This window comes from Rhinopithecus bieti, unplaced genomic scaffold (assembly GCF_001698545.2).
Source record: "Rhinopithecus bieti isolate Rb0 unplaced genomic scaffold, ASM169854v2 scaffold_40077, whole genome shotgun sequence".
NCBI classification, from domain to species: Eukaryota; Metazoa; Chordata; class Mammalia; order Primates; family Cercopithecidae; genus Rhinopithecus; species Rhinopithecus bieti.
In genome coordinates this window covers 389,778-409,606 of record NW_016816716.1, presented here as the reverse complement: position 1 = coordinate 409,606, position 19,829 = coordinate 389,778, and the positions used below count along the sequence as shown (strand labels likewise).

At 43.7% G+C, this 19,829-nt stretch overlaps 1 protein-coding gene across 1 annotated transcript in view; it reads right to left on the bottom strand.

Annotated features, from left to right (window-relative positions):
* Positions 1 to 19,829, bottom strand: part of DNAH9 (dynein axonemal heavy chain 9) — a 381,759-nt gene that overhangs the window by 60,388 nt on the left and 301,542 nt on the right. Inside the window, 4 exon segments of the mRNA XM_017855172.1 lie at positions 3,412 to 3,560; positions 6,312 to 6,505; positions 14,675 to 14,797; positions 17,148 to 17,318. Coding sequence (XP_017710661.1) covers positions 3,412 to 3,560; positions 6,312 to 6,505; positions 14,675 to 14,797; positions 17,148 to 17,318 — 637 coding nt within the window.

The following is a 19,829-nucleotide window of genomic DNA, read 5'->3' as shown; positions in this document are numbered from 1 at the left end:
AAAAAAAAAAAAAAAATTACATATTATATAGTTTCAAGTAGCTAGAAGGTGGATATGGAATGTTCCCAACACAAGGAAATGATTAAATGTTTGAGTTGGTGGATATGCTAATGGATGGAGCATAAGTAATTCCATCTTAGCAAATGACTCCATCTTACATTTTAAAAGGCATCGTACCAACAGGGACCAGATGTTTGCCTCATCAGTAGAGACTGCATCCAACCAGATAAGGACATAACCAGGCACTCTTTCCCACTATCAGTCCTCACCAGAGGACTTCACCAGCTCAAAACAGCCATCTTGACAGACACTGGTCTTGCTGTTAATTGTGATAAACACCCGGCATCCACGAAGGCTCTGCCCACATCAAAGACTCTTCCTTGTGGTTCATTAAAGGACTGCCCAGACCACGAGAGGAGATTCTTTTTGTCCACGTTGCTCTCCTTGGACTGTTTCATTAACCCATTTTCCTACCCCCTTTCTCTGGATGTTAGATGTTACTTCGTTTGATGTGGAATGTTTAATCTATAACATTTATATTGATTTAGTATACCATTAGGTAGGGTTTGCAATATCGACTGACTTCTGGAATGGCTTGAGCCTGTGTGCCTACAGCTCTGACTACCGAGTAAATGGGAAATACTAAGAAGAATTACCTCCTTGGGAACTCCATAAAGCTGTGGCTTTTATGATTGGAATAGCATCAGTAAAAGACTGATACTGTAGAAAGACACAAATGTCCATGGACCTGGTTATGTCTGACTTTGTACTGCTCACAATACTAATCACCCTGATTTGACTACTATGTATTATGTGAATGGAAACTTCACTATGTGTCTCATTGGTATGTACAATTATTATTCGTCAATTAAAAAATTTGTTTTAGAAGAATACAAAAAAAGAGAGTACAGTCGACCCTTGAACAACACAGGTTTGAATTGTGTGGATCCACTTATACATGGATTATTTTCAACCAAACTCAGATGAAAATACAGCAGTATTTGAGAGATGTGAAGGCTGCATATACAAATGGCAGGGCCGATGATGGGACTTGGATATGCAAGGACTGGAACCAATACTTCCCAGTCCCCGCAGCATATATGTGGAGGGAAGACTGTATAGCTAATGCATTTGGCCCTGTGATACCTCAGTGCCAAACAGACACATAGAGAATCTAAGATGACACAGAGAGAAGATAGTGGATGCTAAATCCTTGTTTTTCGTATCAGGAATAGATACTTTAAAACTGCTAAATACAAAAATGGTGATATAAGGTTATTACTAGGAAATGAAAAGTAATTCTCAAAAGAACTAAATTCAGAAATGGACAAAAGCATAGGGCCTGGGAAGGGGGACTGGATATCGGGAGGGCTGCAGCTGGGGCTGTTGCTTTTCATTTTAATTCTTCTCTATTACTGATTTTATTATGCACATTTTATTCATTTTTTTTAGGGCCTAGTTAGCTTTCTCTCTCTTCCCCCGAGGCACAAAGCATCTGCTGTTAGTTCTTTTCATTCCATAATCAATACTAGACATTAAAACCAAAAATAAAATCCTAAGCCTCCCAGCCATTCTGAATGGACCCTTCTCTCAGCAAAGGACATTCCAAAATTAACCTGCAAAACTAGTTCAGGCCATGATGGGAAGGGGGGGGTCAGACATGCCTCATCATACCTTCCTTTCTTTTGGATTTACTGAAGACAGACTCTTTTTTTTTTTTTTCCAAGACAGAGTTTTGCTCTTATTGCCCAGGCTGGAGTGCAGTCTTGGCTCACTGCAACCTCTGTCTCATGGATACAAGTGATTCTCCTGCCTCAGCCTCCCGAGTAGCTGGGATTACAGGCATGCACCACCATGTCTGGCTAATTTTGTATTTTTAGTAGAGACGGGGTTTCTCCATGTTGGTCAGGCTGGTCTCGAACTCCTGACCTCAGGTGATCCACCTGTCTTGGCCTCACAAAGTTTTGGGATTGCAGGCGTGAGCCACCGCGCACGGCCAGGACAGACTCTTTAAGTCTGATAAGAAAGGCTTACAATCTATTCTCTGTGAAGCCTGCTACTTGGAGGCTTCACCTGCATGATAAAACCTTGGTCTCCACCACCTCTTATCTTTTCTTTTTTTTTTTTGGTTTTTAAGTTGGACATGCTGAATATTCTTTTTTTTGTTTCTTTAACTCCATTTTAAGTTCAGTGGTAGATGGGCAGGATGTGCAGGTTTGTTACACAGGTAAACATGTGCCATGGTGGTTTGCTGCACAGATCATCCCAGCACCTCGGTATTAAGCCCAGCATCCATTAAGCTATTTCTCCTGATGCTCTTCCTCCCCCACCCGCTCTGCAGGCCCCAATGTGTGTTCTTCCCTTCCTTGTACTCATGTGTTTTCATCACTCGGCTCCCACTTTAAGTGAGAACATTCGGTGTTTGGTTTTCTGTTCCTGCATTAGTTAGTGGAGGATAATGGCTTCCAACTCCATTCATGTCCCTGAAAAGGACATGATCTCATTCCTTTTTATGGCTGCATAGTATTCCATGGTATATATGTACCACATTTTCTTTCTTTCTTGTTTTTTTTTTTTTTTTTTTTTTTTTTTTTTTTTTTTTTGAGACAGAGTCTTGCTCTTTTCACCCAGGCTGGAGTGCAGCAGTGCGGTCCTGGTTCCCTGCAACCGCTGCCTCCCAGGTTCAAGCGATTCTCCTGCCTCAGCTTCCTGAGTAGCTGAGATTCCAGGCACCTGCCACCACGCCCACCTAATTTTTGTGATTTTGGTAGAGATGGGTTGGCCAGGCTGGTCTCGAACTCCTGACCTCAGGCGATTCACCCACCTCGGCCTCCCAAAATGCTGGGATTACAGGTGTCAGCCACTGTGCCTGGCCATACCACATTTTCTTTATCCAGTCTATCATTAATGGGAATTTAGGTTGATTCCATGACTTTGCTATTGTGAATAGTGCTGCAGCAAACATACACATGCGTGTATCTTTATAATGTTAATAGAATAATTCCTGTTCCTTTGGGTATATAATCAGTAATGGGATTGCTGTGTCGAATGGCATTTCTCCCTGTAGGTCTTTGAGGAATCGCCACACTGTGGGGCCCTGTGGAAGGATCATGCTAGTATTTCAGAAAGATTCCTCTGGCTAAGATAAGGGGATGGGTGAGGCGGAGTGGAGGGGATGAGGCCTCCTCATGAAACTGGGACTGTGAGTTCTGCCTTTTACAGCCCAGAGTGGCTCTTTCTCTCCCTGGTGGGTGATTTTCTGATTTTATTTCAGTAACGACCCTGACTTCTGTATGTTTTGCAGTGTTGCGTATTTGAAGCTTGAATCCAGAAGAGATAAATCAGTAGACTCCAAAAATGAAAGTGCACGGGGCAACTGCAGCCCTGGCTCCAAGAGGAAGCCTTTCTCACCTTGACTTTCTACATCCTTCAGTGGGTCCACCCCTGGAGACAGGATAAAAAACATGGGCGTGGCTGGTCCCGATTCTTCAAATGAGGTTACAAAATCTAGCGCTCTTCCCACCACGTATTTGCTTCCTAACTTCTCTTCAACAAAATCTCTGCCAGAAAAAAAGCACATATATATTTATACATATATAGCAGCCACAAAATGGTAACATTTGAGAAATGGAGACCTACAGAAGTGAAAGAACATGCTCAAGGTCATGGGCTAGGTAGTTATAGAGCTAGGACTGGCTCCAAGTTCACTGCTTATTAAGTCAACACACAACCTTGGGCTGCTAGTTGCTGAGCTGCTCACCTGGATCTGGGCTCCCTCTGAAGCCCCATCCAGGCAGGCCATCACTGACTCCCTCTGGGGAGCCTGGTGGCTTCTCACATCACCCCACCCATCAGGACACTGTTAGCGCCTGTGCCTTCAGAAAGCTGGTAAGCTAAATCCTCCATATGTTCTCTCCCTGCTATCTCCCACCCTTGCCCAAGATTTAAGGCCCTATGGTACACTATTCTCTCTCTCTCTCTCTTTTTTTTTTTGAGATAGATTCTCGCTCTGTCCCTAGGCTGGAGTGCAGTGGCACAATCTCAGCTCACTGCAACCTCTGCCTCCTGGATTCAAGCGATTCCCCTGCCTCAGCCTCCCTAGTAGCTGGGACTACAGGCGCCCACCACCACACCCAGCTAATTTTTTTTTTTTTTGTATTTTAGTAGAGATGGGGTTTCACCATGTTGGCCAGGATGGTCTTGATCTCCTGACCTCATGATCCACCCACCTCGGCCTCCCAAAGTGTTGGGATTACAGGCATGAGCCACTGTGCCCAGCCTATTCTCTCATGTTTTATTATTCTCTCTCCTTTTGTCTTACTCCACTTACCAGCGTTCCTGTCCAAAGTGTCACATTTTATGCTGAATAAATCTTCGTAATTATAACCACTTATTGAACGTCTGACCCAGCTCCTGGTCTTAACAGAGATTTGCACTCTCCCCTAGGAATACTATTTTCCCTGTAGCCTTCTCGACTGGGCTCATTCTCCTACACCTGCCTTAGGATTGGCACGTGGAATCAGGGTCCAGCTCGCTGCACGCTACTGTTTTCAAGCCATTTCCTCCCGACTCTTTTTTTTTTTTTTTTTTTCTGAGACGGAGTCTCGCTCTGTTACCCAGGCTGGAGTGCAGCAGTGTGATCTTGGCTTACTGCAACCTCCGCCTCCCAGGTTCAAGTGATTCTCCTGCCTCAGCCTCCCGAGTAGCTGGCACTACAGGCGCAAGCCACTATGCCCAGCTAATTTTTGTATTATTAGTAGAGACGGGGTTTCAGCATGTTGGCCAGGCTGGTCTCGAACCCCTGACCTTGTGATCCTCCTGCCTCAGCCTGACAAAGTGCTGGGATGACAGGCATGAGCCACTATGCCTGGTCCCCTCCCCACTCTTGTGGCTCCTCAGAGGCTGATTTCCCCTGGTTGTGTCACCACTGCCCCTGTACATCAATGTCATCTGTTCCCCTTCAGTCACTCTCCTCTTGCACTGACTTTTTCTCTTTCAGCCTGGGTGACATCAACATCCATGTGGACAATCCTGGAGATTCTTAGTGACCTCAGCTCAAGTGATTTTGTTTCTTCCCCTTTAGCAACCTAATTCTATGGTCACACGCTCATCGCTGCCATTACTTGGGAACTTGTTAACTGTCAGGAAACATAAATGGGAACATCCCACTCTTTGACCAAAGTCTTTTATCCTTAGCAATCTAACCTGACTTCACCTATTCTTTGCCCGTACTGGGGCCACTATGAGTAGAGGAATTTCAGTATCTTGGCCTCCCTGGTATTTTTCCTTCTTTCTTTTTTTTTCTTTTCTTTTTCTTGAGACAGAGTCTCCCTCTGTTGCCCAGGCTGGAGTGCGGTGGTGCTGTCTCAGCTCACTGCAACCTCTGCCTCCCAGGTTCAAGCAATTCTCCTGTCTCAGCCTCCTGAGTAGCTGGGACTACAGGAATGTGTCACAACGCCCAGCTAATTTTTTTGTATTTTTAGTAGAGACGGGTTTCACTATGTTGGCCAGGCTGGTCTCAAACTCCTGACCTTAAGTGATCTGCTGCCTTGACCTCCCAAAGTGCTGGAATTACAGGCATGAGCCACTGTGCCCAGGCCCTTCCTGGTATTTTGCTATCATGACCTTACTCTAGTCACTCCTTTCCTATCCAGTATAGAGTCTATGGCCTATAACTTCTTTTTTCTTTTAAAAATAACTTTATTAAGAGGTATAATTGACATACCATAGGATTTTCCCATTTTAAGTATACAATTCAATAACTTTCAATACATTTACCAAGTTGTACAGTCTTTATCATAACCCAGTTTTAGAACATTTACATCACACCAATGAGATTCCTCATGGCTATGGCTATTTAATGTCCCTTTTTTTTTTTTTTTTTTTGAGATGGAGTCTCACTCTATCACCCAGGCTGGAGTGTAGTGGCGTGATCTCAGCTCACTGCAACCTCTGCCTCCTGGGTTCAAGCAATTCCCTGCCTCAGCTTCCTGAGTAGCTGGGATTACAGGTGCCCACCACCATGCCCGGCTAATTTTTGTATTTTCACTAGAGACGGGGTTTTATCATCTTGGCCAGGCTTGTCTTGAACTCCTGACCTTGTGATCCACCCGCCTCGGCCTCCCAAAGTGCTGGGATGACAGGCGTGAACCACCGCGCCTGGCCTATTTAGTTAATTTCTATTCCCACCCTCTAGCTCCAGGAAACTACTATATACACATGGTTTTGGAGCTCAGCCCTGCTGGTCCGGCTGTCCTGAGGTTGCCCTTGCCCCGTGCCTATGCTGGGCCTTCTACCACCCTGTTTCCTACCGCATGGCGTAGGTCATCCGGTCGGGCCGCACGGCTCTCATCACGCAGAGGCGCTGCAGGGCTGTCTTGTTCTTCCACTCCTGTGGGAGCTTCTCTTTCTCAGGACATTCGGACTCCACAAACTTTTTCCAGCTCTTAGCAGATCCCTCTATGTCCCGATCCAGATTACAGAATTCTTCCATTGATGAAAGTACCTGGGAAATTTCAGAGAATCTGAAAGTCAGTTTCTTCAGAAAGCTGCCATTTGCATTATGTTGGGGGATTGAGGGGCAAGATGGTCTTATCTACACAATTCTGTCTCATTTATCCTCTTGTCTAGAACTTTGGATCATCCCTCAGGAAAAATCAAGAAAGAGGAAGAATTTTGGGCAGCTTAGCAAAGTGCCCCAATAATATGCAAGATTTAACATATAAAATGTTTGGGATATTATTAGCAGCAGAGACTGAGTCACACCTGCCTGTAAGCGTGTACATGGAAAAGAGGGACAAGAAGGGGCATTATGGTTATTCTGGTCTTCAAGCTTGGACACCTAAAGTTAGTGACTTCTCCCTTTCCTCCTCAAACTCACCGTGCCACCAAACCCTGTCAATTCACCTCTCAAAATGTTTCTAGAATTATTCATGTACTCTGTGTTAACGCCAACTCTTAAAATGTCCATGGGTTGTCTATTTCTATAAGGATTCTGTCCAAATGCATAACTTGGTAGCCAGATCTCTTCATTTGGTGCCTCTCTTCAATCTGTCCAGTAAGCCATGTGTCCTCCTATTCGGTCCCACTCCGAGTATATCTGCCCCCAACCTTGGAAATGTGCCTGACTCATTCCCAACTCATTTCCTTGTTCATACTACTTCCACCATATGTAAAGTCCTGTTTTCTTTTCTGCCACATTCTACTTCTTCCTTTTCTTGTGCTGATCACGATTGTTATATGTTAAGGCTCTACAAGTTGTGAAAGACCAGTTCAAAACCTGCAACCTCCCTCGTGCCATCTTTCCTAATGCAGAACATGTAGACCTCCCATCCTTTTGTAAACCACTCAGAGCAGGTTTGTCCAACCCACTGCCCTTGGGCCGTATGCAGCCTAGGACGGCTTTGAAGGCGGCCCAACACAAATTCATAAACTTTCATGAAACATTATGAGTTTTTTTGTGATATATATATATATATATATACTTTTAGCTCATCAACTGTCATTAGTGTGGTTTTGTTTTGTTTTGTTTTGTTTTTGAGATGGAGTCTTGTTCTGTCACCCAGGCTGGAGTACAGTGGCACGATCTTGGCTCACTGCAAGCTCCCCCTCCCAGATTCAAGCAATTCTCCTGCCTCAGCCTCCCGAGTAGCTGGGACTACAGGTGCACACCACCACGGCTGGCTAATTTTTGTATTTTTAGAAGAGACGGGGTTTCACCATATTGGTCAGACTGGTCTTGAACTCCTGACCTCAGGCGATCCACCCGCCTCGACCTCCCAAAGTGCTAGGATTACAGGTATCAGCCACTATGCCCGGCCCCAGTGTTAGTGTGTTTTATGTGTGGTCCAAGACAATTCTTCTTCCAATGTAGCCTAGCGAAGCCAAAAGATTGGACTCCCCTGACTGGAGCTACTTGCAGAGTTGACATCTTTAATAAAGAGTTTGACTTCATTTTTAGATGTTTGACTGCTGATAGCTTTTAAATCTCATCCTTTCCTCTTCCCCTTCTGCCCTGGGCACTGCCTCTTTTGGTGCTGGAGGGAAGTTGTACCAGGCAAGCCCCTGCCCATGCACAGACACCCTTGCCCTGGCCCCACCCTCTAAGCATCATAATACTCAAGGCAGTCTCCTTTTCTGGCACTCTCAAGCCATTTGCAGTCTGCTTGGGAGCTCCTCTGCTCTTCCTAGAAAACCACGTTATCTGAGTAATAAACTTTCTCATACCCTCTTAGTATGTATGTAGCATCATCAGTCTTGATGTTCAAACCATATTTTGGGTGTGTGTGTGTAGGAGGCCTGTTCTATTTCTTTAGAGTGTCTACATCAACATCACTCACTTAGATACTTAATTACCTGCAGTCCTGCCTTCATTACTCAACTGTGCCTGAATGCCTGGTTTCCCCAATGACGTGAAAAGCTAGACGAGACTTTGTGTCTAAGGCACCTACCACAGTGCCCTGAGTTTTTAGGTACCCAATATCATCTTTTTATTTGGACGAATTCATTCATTCATTCATTCTTTTGACGTTCATTCAGTTCCTACTACCTGCCAGATACTGGGGAAGACAATAGCAAATAACAACAGCAACAAAAAAACACAAGCCTTTCATGGAGTCTGTAGTCCTAGCTTAGGGAGAAAGGAGATGAGGGAGGCCTTGGTAGGTATATAGAATTCTGCTGGGCAGAGATAGAGGTAGAGAGAAGGAAAGGGATTTTTTTTTTTTTTTTTTTTTTTTTTGGCAAGGGAAGGATCAAGAAGAGCTAAAGCATGGAGGAGGGAGAGTGTAGGGCCTGATAGGAAGCAGCATGATTGCTGCAGAGGAGTCTTTTGCCTTACCACTGATAGGAACAGCTGGAGAAGGACAGAGGCATGTGACCAGGGCTTGCGGAGGCTTTTGTCCCGTGGAAATGAACACACGTCCTGGCTTTACATATTCCTTTACATGGGCTCTGTGGCTTCCCACTTTCACCCTGATTGCTTACAGCAGGGAGTGATCCTTCATTGGTACGGGTAAGTCATGTGGAGTGGTGTGCGGAGTGGAGCAGGAGGCACCGGGGGACTGGAATTCTGGCCCCAGCACCACCACTTTTGAGCCAATGGACTTGGAACCTGTTTTAAAACCCTTGTTTTTTTTTTCATTTGGAAAATGAGGCCAAGTCATGTGGTCTGCCACATCTCACACTGTAATGTAGATACAAGTGCTTTGAAGGCTACAAAGCTCTCCCTTTGCCTTCCTTGGGGGCTCATGTGGCTATTGAATTGCAACTGCTGGTTTACTTGTCTGTTACTCCCACAGGACTGTGAGCTCCCTGCGGGCAAGAACTTTTGTAGGCTTCTTTGTCGCCTTAGACCTAGCAGGGTGCTGCCTGGCACTTAGGAAATGCTCAGTTAATAAGACTTGACATCTGCCTGGCCAGCAGGAGGGCTCCTGACAGGCTGAGAAAGCTGCAGCTGCTGTAATTATTTCTCTCTGTGCTGAAGAGCTGACTTTCATCTTCTTCCAGGCAGCCACTCCCCCCTCTTCCCAGTTTGCATCATTATTAACCCTTCTGCAGTCCTGCAACCCCCTCTGGCGTCTCCACAAAACTGAGCAAATTATACTGTGATCAGTGCTCCCAGCTGCCAGGGTTGGATCTGAAACACACTTTCTTGAAGCTCTAGATTGAATACAATTGCAACATTTAATCTTCCAAATGAGGAAAAGGGATTTCTAGCCTTCTAATAAGCTAAATGGGAATGACTAATTAACCTAATTACTTTGGACTGTGTAGCAAAATACAACTGAGCTAAATTGGCAACCAGAGTGGTAGCGAGGGGCCTTTTCAAAGGCTAACAAAGGCCTTCATCGCAGATGAGATTCTCTAATGAACAACAGAACATGCCCATTACCTGAAAGTTCTGCATTTGATAGGACCTAAAAAACCCTTACAAAGGACATTAATAAAAGCAGTATTTTATCACAAAGATTTCATTCATTACCTGCTTATTAGTTCTTCTGGGGACACAAGGCAATCAGTCTTCCTCATGAGACAGAATGCTTAAATTTTTTTTTAAAAATCATGTCCTATTCAATTATACTTATTTTGTTTCTTTAGGCTAAAACCCAGCCAAACACTTAAAAAGAGCCTTCATCAAAGGCTTTGGCAATGAGTCCTACATAATGTACTGTGTTTCACCTGCTCACATCCTGTGGTGTGCTTGAGTTGGATAGGTCTGGACTTTGCTGCTCTTCCTAACAAATTCATATAGAGAGAGAAAGCTTCTCTAGTTGGCAAAAGCCTTTGAACAGCCAGATGAGCTTCGCCCACAAAACAAAACAAAAAAGCAAAGCGAAGCAAGGCAAAGCAAACCAAACAATCTATTTTGTGAAAGGAGGAACGAAACGAAATTGTACGTAGGTTTTGGGTGGAGCTTTGTAAAATGAAAGCACTGAAGAGTGCTTGTGAATCATTTATTCCTTGTAACTTTTGCAGCAGAGGGCTTTGTGGGGTAATATAAAGAGGGGCAACTGGACTTGGTCCAATTGCACAACTCACAGTTCCTGAAAGTTTTTCCTTCTTTGGACAAATTCTATGTGGTACAATCCACATCAATGACAACATGTAGACACCAGATAGCTGGGTGATTAATCATCATAATTGTTGTGGGGTGAATTGTGTCCCCCCAAAATATATATTGAAGAAATTTGGAAATAGGGTCTTTGGAGATGTAATCAAGTCACAATGAAGTCACTAGTGTGGACCCTAATCTAATATGACTGGTGGACTTATAAGAAGTGGAAAGGACCAGGCGCAGTGGCTCATGCCTGTAATCCCAGCACTTTGGGAGGCCAAGGCAGGCGGATCATGATGTCAAGAGATCAAGACCAACATGGTGAAACTCCATTTCTCTTAAAAATACAAAAATTAGTTGGGTGTGGTGGCACACGCCTGTAATCCCAGCTACTTGGGAGGCTGAGGCAGGAGAATCACTTGAACCCAGGAGGCGGAGGTTGCAGTGAGCCGAGATCTCACCACTGCACTCCAGCCTGGTGACAGAGCAAGACTCTGTCTCAAAAAAAAAAAAAAAAGAAGCGGAAAAAGAAGTGGAAAGGCAGAGACTCACAGAGGGAAGACAGCCATGTGAAGATGTGAACATGGAGGCAGACCCTGGAGTTATGCTGCCACAAAGCAAAAGATACCAGGGGCTACCAGAAGCTGGAAGAGGCGAGGAAATATCCTTCCCTAGAGCCTCTGGAGGGAGCATGGCCCTGCCGACACCTTAATTTCAGCTTTCAGCCTCCACGACTGTGAGAGAACAGATTTCTGTTGTTTTAAGCCACACCATTTGTAGTACTTTGTTAGAACACCTCTAGGGAACAAACACAGCAACCATAACCAATCAGCTTCCATTGGTTTGGCATTTACTCTGTATCTTACGTAGCCTTGTGAGAAAGTTATTATGATGACCATTTTGCAGATGAGGAAACCAAGGCTCAGAGGGCACACGCAGAAACTTGAATTTGAATCCAGGGATGTCTGACTCCAGAGCCTGTGTTAATTAGTTCATCTCCATCATTGCTCCAGTTCTGCAAAGGGGTTCATTCAGAACTGCTTTAGAGAACTAACTTATTTTCCATAAAGGCATCAGACTACGAGAAATTGTTCTCTAGCTCTGGGCTATAGTTTCCTACAAGGTAGCCACTGACCACGAGTGACTCCCAAGTACTTGAAATGTGGCTGGTGCGACTGAAGTTTTAATTGCATTTAATTTTAATGGTCTCAAAATTCAAGTGTAGAAAATAGGACTTGTTTTATTAATTGGAAACTTCTAAAGATTGTTGGAACAACTTGGGTATATGAATCAACCATTTTAACTCTAAATTTTATGAAATCTCTATACAAATGTTTTGGATGAAAATTTGCCATCTGAATTGAGATGAGCTATAAGTTTAAAAAATATTCAGCAGATTTCAAAGCCTTCGTATAAAAATACAAAATATCTCAGCAATAATTTTATAACAACTGCATATTGAGATAATATTTTGGCAGCATTGGCTTAAAGAAAATATCTTGCTAAAATTGATTTTATCCATTTTTTTTTTTTTGAGACTGAGTTACGCTCTTGTCACCCAGGCTGGAGTGCAATGGCGCGATCTCAGCTCACTTCAACCTCCACCTCCCAGGTTCAATCAATTCTCCAGCCTCAGCCTCCCAAGTAGCTGGGATTACAGCATGCGCCACCACACCTGGCTAATTTTGTACTTTTAGTAGAGACGGGGTTTCACCATGTTGGCCAGGCTGGTCTTAAACTCCTGACCTCAGGTGATCTGCCCGCCTTGGCCTCCCAAAGTGCTGGGACTACAGAAGTGAGCCATCATGCCCGGTCAATTTTATCAATTTTTAAAAGCATTTTTTAATGCAGCTATAGAAAATTTAAAATTATTTAAGTGGTTTGCATTATATTTCTTTTGGACAGTGCTACTGTAAAGTGTGTGTATTCATTTGTATCTTATGCAGCCCAGGAAAATGAATGGTTTTCACTTCTCTGCATTTATTGTAATCATTCTCAGGCATTTCGTAAATTTGTAATTTGGGTTTCTGTTGCGAATGGAGTTCCCCCTTATTTTTTCCCCAGGATATTATTTCCCTTCTCATTCACCAGATTGGGCCCAGAATGACAAATAAAAGTAAATAAAAATCAAATTACAACTTTATTATTTAGATCAGAGATTGGCAAACTACAGCTTGCAGGCCCAATCTGGCCCACCACCTGTTTTTGTCAATAAAGTTTTATTGGAACTCAGCCATGTCCATTCATTTACATACTGTGTATGGCTTTGGCAGAGTTGAGTAGCTGCTACAGAGTCTGGCCTACAAAGTCTAAGTGGCCCTCATAATTGTTATGGAGTGAACTGTGTCCCTCCAAAGTAAAATATATACTGAAGAACTAACCTCCCAGACTTGTGAATGTGAACTTATTTGGAAATAGGGTCTTTGTAGATGTAATCAAGTTAAGATGGAGTCACTAGTGTGGGCCCTAATCCAATATAACTGGTGCCCTTATAAGAAGCAGAGGGACAGAGACTCACAGAGGGAAGACAGCCATGTGAAGATGGAAAGATGGTGATATTTACTAAGTGGCCCTTGGCAGAAAAAGTGAGGCAACTCTTGATTTAGATACAGTTCTAAAGTTGGTTAAAACAATACAGGCTCTGAAAAAGAAGTTAGAAAACTATCTTTGAGCAATGGTAGCATTAATGGAATGAGCCTAGAATTTCCTGAGATGACTCCCTTGAAGGAGACAGCAGGTATATAAATAATTAAGTCCTAGGTTTTAGTTATAAAGTAAAACTACTTGGATGGATATCGAGGGAATCATGCTAAATGAGCACACCAATCCCACATGGTTATATGCTGTATAATTCCATTTATGTAACATCCTTGAGATGACAGAAAATTATACAAATGGAGAACAGATTCGTGGTTGGTAGCTATTGGGAAGTGGGTAAGGGAAGATGTTGTGGTTATAGAAGGCCAACATGAGAGGTCCTTTTAATGACGGAACTTTCTGGATTGTATCAATTTCTCAGATGTGTTCTTGTACTATAGTACTGCAAGATGTTACCATTGTGGAAAACTGGGTACAAGGGATATCTCTGTATTATGTCTTAAAATTGCATATGAATCGTCTCCAAATAAACCATGTTAATAAAAAAAACAGAAAGAAAGCCAATCATATGACTTTACTCTTATACTTCTTTGTGCTGCTAAACATCTATAAAATCCAATAAACACGGGAGATCATAAACAAGATTCATCTTATGCAGATGTTATTCCTCACATGGCGCTGACGCCTGTCATGGGTGCTCATTCAACTGCCCGCAGGGAGTGCAGGCCTGGACGCCGGAGCCAGCTGGCGTTGCCTCACCCAGCATTCCCTGCCAGGCATGGTGTCAGGATCTGTGAATTGCAGGCATAGTACCTACTCAAAGAACCTTATAGTTTGTGATCTTGTCAACACTCATAGAATCGCAGCTAAACTAAGCTGCATAACATGGAATGAAAATAGGCTCTGCCATCAGGCAGGCCAAAATTTGTGTCCTGGGCTTCTGGTAAGCATGGGACCTGTTTCCTCGTGTGTTAAACGGGAACACATAATACCTATTGCCCAGGTGGATATGAGAATTAAATAAGGTAACGCATTTCCAAGGCACTCAATGTATAAGAGCTGTTATTAATTGCTGAGCATCCCAGGCTGAAAAGCTTTCCTGCTTTGAGTCTGAGTTAGGATTCAGATGCCTGAATACAGCCCTGGCACCTGCTGTTTTATGGAAATGCTGTGGCAGCCTCTCCACATCAACCCCAGGGACTCACCGAGGAGCCCATGTTCCAGCCTTATGCCCTGGTAGGTGAAAAGCAGCTCAGCTGACTCAGGGGAGCTCACGGGAACTTACTGTTTCCTCACACCCTGGAGGCAGAGCCCTCATACACCAGCATACACCTGCTTCTTCTCTGCAGGCCCAGGAAAGATGAGCTTGCTGTGGGGACGCAAGGAACGGGATGTGCCCATGTTTAACACAGCTCCGTGCTTGAACTCCAAAAGAGAGCCCCGCTGACTTCATGGGGACCAGTGTCAGAGGTAAACTCTGAGAGATGACAGCTTGGCTTTTTTCTAGGGGTCAATACTCACCTTGACAGCTCCCCACGCCTGATGTGAGAGGAACTCCACGGGGCTGGCAGTGCCTGTCTGCACTGGAGATCGAAGCAGGAAATCCAACTCCGCTGCATTGACTTCTTGGTTCATGAGGAGAATCTGCAACGTGAAGAAATGACACTGCATTTCTTTAGCTTGTAGCCAGAGTCCTAGAAATCTTAGGGGTTGTTACTCAGTATAATTATTACTGCCTCTAATACTAGAGTTTGCCCATCAATTTTGGTTGTTTAGTGAGGGTAGAGCGGAAGGAAGTGCATATTCACACACATTACTTCCGTGTCTATCTATTTTCACCCCAAACATGGGAGTGACTTAACTGCACGTGGTGAGTGACTATATCTTGGTTAATAAGCATTTATTACATATCAATCATAAATGCCATGGAGTATGTTTCTGCAATATAATTGAGCAGATGACTCATACAAATGACATGATCTGAGGAGAATGTCAAAGTGATGTATGAATATATGGCAGCCAGAAATGCAGATAGGAATCCATAATGCTAAAGGAGTTACAGAAGAGAGGAGTTACCAGCAAGTGAAGGGCAGGAAGAAACTAATTTGACTACACTTTCTATAAGTAGTTTATTTTCTTTTACTTTAAGTTCTGGGATACATGTGCAGAATGTGCAGGTTTGTTACATAGATATACATGTGCCATGGTGGTTTGCTGCACCTGTCAACCCGTCATCTAGGTTTTAAGCCCAGCGTGCAGTAGGTATTTGTCCTAATGCCCTCTCTCCCGCCCCCCAACAGGTCCCGGTGTGTGTTGTCCCCCTCCCTGTGTCCGTGTGTTCTCATTGTTCAACTCCCACTTATGAGTGAGAATATGCGGTGTTTGGTTTTCTGTTCCTGTGTTAGTTTGCTGAGAATGATGGTTTCCAGCTTCATCCATGTCCCTGCAAAGGACATGAACTCATTCTTTTCCATGGCTGCATAGTATTCCATGGTGTATATGTGCCACCTTTTCTTTATCCAGTCTATCATTGATGGGCATTTGGGTTGGTTCCAAGCCTTTGCTATTGTAAATAGTGCTGCAATAAACATACGTGTGCATATGTCTTTCCCATAAGTAGTTTTGGATTGGGTCTTGGAGAAGCTAAGAGATGGGGTATTTTCACAGAAGAGGAGACGTTCCATGGAGTAGGAAACGGAAAAAGCAGAGGCTTGAAATGGGAATTAGTGAGCTGTGTACAGGGGAGAGAAAAGGATTTGGCTTGGTTTGAGCTCATGGTTCACACTGAGAGGTGGGGCCCACATTTTTTTTTTTTTTTTTTTTTTGCAAAGGCCAAGCTGTCAGCTGGGCTGGAGTGGGGAATACAGGGGGGTGAGGGATGAGGCACAGCAACACTCACCCATTAACTCAGGCAGGCCCTGAAAGGTGCAAACAGAGTCAGCACACAAGTGATGATGGGATATCTGACTTTTGGAATTGGAAAGGGCCTTTGAGATAATTAGTCTGTGCTACGTATTGGAAAACATTCAAATTCTAAATGATTAGAGGGACATGTAAAAGGAAGTAAATGAGGCTGGATGCAATGGCTCACACCTGTAATCCCAGCACTTTGGGAGGCCAAGGCGGGTGGATCACCTGAGGTCAGGAGTTCGAGACGAGCCTGGCCAACATGGTGAAACCCCGTCTCTACTTAAAATACAAAAATAATAATAATAATAATTAGCTGGGCATGGTGGTGCACATCTGTAATCCCAGCTACTTGGGAGCCTGAGGCAGGAGAATCACTTGAACTGGGGAGGTGGAGGTTACAGTGAGCCAGGATCACACCCCTGCATTCCGGCCTAGACGACAGAATGAGACTCCATCTCAAAAAAAAAAAAAAAAAAAGAACAAAGTAAATTTTCATGATTTTTTGATGTTGAGAAGAACTAGAAAACAAAGGTTTCTTCTTAAAGATGCAGCAACGTCGGAAATCCCTGCTTCCCAAACCCCTGAGAATCAACGTGACTGAAAACTTTCTGAGGCCAAGGCTGCTACAGTTGTGGAAAGACCTGTGCAATTTCTTATTGCAGGGGATGGCTGCATCAGTAAACTTGCAATCTGAAGGTAAATAAACAATGATGGATACTCTACCAAATTTCTTACAGCATTTCAAAAAGCATCTAGTTATTGGTATGGTTTCATCTAGTTTCATCTTCAGCGCCCGTTTTGATTGATTGGTAGTGGCTGCTGGAGGGCTGTGCTGAGGAAGATCTTAGATCATCCAGGATCAGCAAGAAAAAGTACAATGATGGATTAAGTATGTCTGCCACAGGTGGGAAATGGTGGGGGCAGATGCATACACCATATTGGACCTTTTTGTGTGATGCCTCTATCCAAAGACAGTCTGGACATGCTGTGGGAAGCGATGTTCAAAGAAGAAAGTTTCTTAACACCTGCTGTCTGGGCACTAAAAATAACCTGTTTTCTGGAAACTTCTTCAATCCATTTTTACCTGAAAGGTTAGCTGGGCAAGGTAGGTCAGCTTATCACACTCGAAGAGCCCACGAGTGGTGTACTGGTACACAGAGAAGGTTATGCTGTCTATTAGGTTGGCCACCCGTTCCCTGAGGCTCTCGTCAGGAGCAGCCCTCTCCACAGCCTTCTGGAAGACGATACTGAAGGCCTGGGGACAGAAGGCAGGAAACTGGTAAGGTACACAGCCCTTACTATATATTGGTGGTCTTACCTGAGAAGAATGTGATAGTTTTCCAGCCCATAGAAATTTTTTCCCAAGTCCAGGCATGGTGGCTCATGCCTGTAATCACAGTGCTTTGGGAGGCCAAGGTGGGCGGATCACCTGAGGTCAGAAGTTTGAGACCAGCCTGGGCAACATGGTGAAACGCTGTTTCTACTGAAAGTACAAAAATTAGCAGTTGTGGTGGTGCATGCCTGTAATTCCAGCTACTCGGGAGGCTGAGGTGGGAGAATCGCTTGAACCTGGGAGGCGGAGTTTGCAGCGAGCCCAGGTGGTGCCACTGCACTCCAGCCTGGGCAACAGAGTGAGACCCTGTCTCAAAATAACCTAAGAAATAAAACAAAACAAAATAACAACAACAAAAACAGAACAAAAGAAAATACAAGCCAAGATATAATTGGAACCTTTCAATTTGGGGTTATGCAAATTTCCAGCCTTTTCTCTATTTTCCTTTTGTGGCTTCAGTAAGAAAAAAAAATCTTAAGTCTTTCTAACACCACCAAGTATTTGAACATTAATGGAAACCAGATAAGATTTGAGTCTCAATATCTCTTCATTTGCAAACTAGGAAAATGTGAATTTCTCTCTCCTTCCATGGTTCCAGGGTGTTTCTTGTTAACAAAGCCTTTGCAGCCTTTCTTCTTTATTTAGTTTTAATGATCTTTGCAAAATCTTCTGCCCATGTTCAACCCAATCCATTGTGATGGTTACCTTCGCTTGATAGATTTTAGATAGGAAGAATAGCTCATTAGAGGCTGATAATGTCCCCCCAGCACCACAGAGGGCAATTTGGGAAGATTCCAGAACAGTTTCATAGAGACAGAGTGGAGAGCTTTCTCCTGGCAGCTACTATGGCTTTTCCCTAAAGCTCTCTCTTTATCAAAATAGCAGTAATCAGTAAAGAAGCTCTAGGTATTTAAGTTTAAACAAAGTGATTCACAATTCAGGAAAAGATGTAAAAAAAATTTTTAAACTTAGATACATTTAGCATTTTCCTTACATTAAACTAACTTTGGCTCTCTTTTTCTTTTCTGTCCTAAAACAAGAAACAAAACCCAAAAAGCTTCTTCTTACTTCTGGTGTGGGAACAGCTCTGGTGCTGGGCCTGATCCCACTTCCACAGCATTCTCCAGAAGGTCCTTTCTCTTGTCGATGAGGTCTTATCATTGACTCAAACTACCTTCATATATATTCATCAGCTTTTGTAATTTTTTGTAGGGCCTTTATCCATTGTCTTGCATCTTTGGTATTTTTCATCTTTTTACCAGGTTATCAGCACATATAGTGGGACCCGGGCCTTACTCACTTTCTTCCATTTCCCCAAATCTAGCCCATGTCTTCACATATAGTGAGCACTAAAAAAAATATTTGTTGGATGGATGACTGTGTCCTGCCAATGCCTAGAAGAACTTAGGCAAAGTATGAGCAACGCTCTAGACTGAGGGTATCAAACTCAATGCCTTCAGGGACCAGGTGTCTAATACCAAACAGGGAGGCACAAGGACTGTGGCAACACTGGAGGCACATGCCAGTCTAGGGGGGACAGCATCCCTTGGCTCCAGCAAAATCACGCCACGTGGGATGTGAGCTCAGCGTTGTCAATCTTCCAAACCTTCACGAGAAGCCATAATTTGGAACTTACATAACTTCTCCTCATTTTTAAATGCTGGCAACCAATTAAAGTACTTGAAAAGTCCTCCAAGGACCAAAGAAAACAGGACAACAGGCTGTTGGGCTTCCGATTTGAGACCAATGCTGTGTTATTTTCGCCTCCGCCTATCTGATGCAAGCTTCTTCTATTTTGAGAAGTGTTATTCCCCCAGCCATGTCTCTCTGCAGAATGCACACAATACAGAGAGCTGGGCCTCCCATCAATCTGCAGGAGACCCCAGTGAGGTGTCTTTCACTCTGAGGCACCCTGTGAATGTGTCTTTTTAACCTTTGCCTTGCCTTTGGCTAAATCCTGAAGAAAAATTACTTTACTGCCACTTAAGTTCCATCTTAACCATGTTATAAACTTCCAAGTTCAAAACCTGGCTCTTGAAGAGTTTTTGCATGTGTAAACACACACACACACACACACACACACACACACACACACACACACACACACTTTAATATATTCCTGCTCAAAAGACTTTTGAAAGCTGGGATGAACGGTTCCTGCCATGTTGGCCTATCTGGGGTTTCCATATTCTGAGAGCGCCTCTTCTTTCTTTGCCAGGAAGGGGAACTGCAAAATTCAACCCCAGACAAAAGCCAAGACCATGGAAACTACAGTGGTCCATATTTCTTCAAATCAGAGAAGGCTTCTAAATGCATTGTGGTTTCAATAGTTTTGAACACCCTTACTTCAACTACTTATCATAAAGCAGTTAAACCTGCTTTTAATGATCAGGTTGGTCAATGAACAGCTGTTTTTGCAATTCTTTTTTTTTT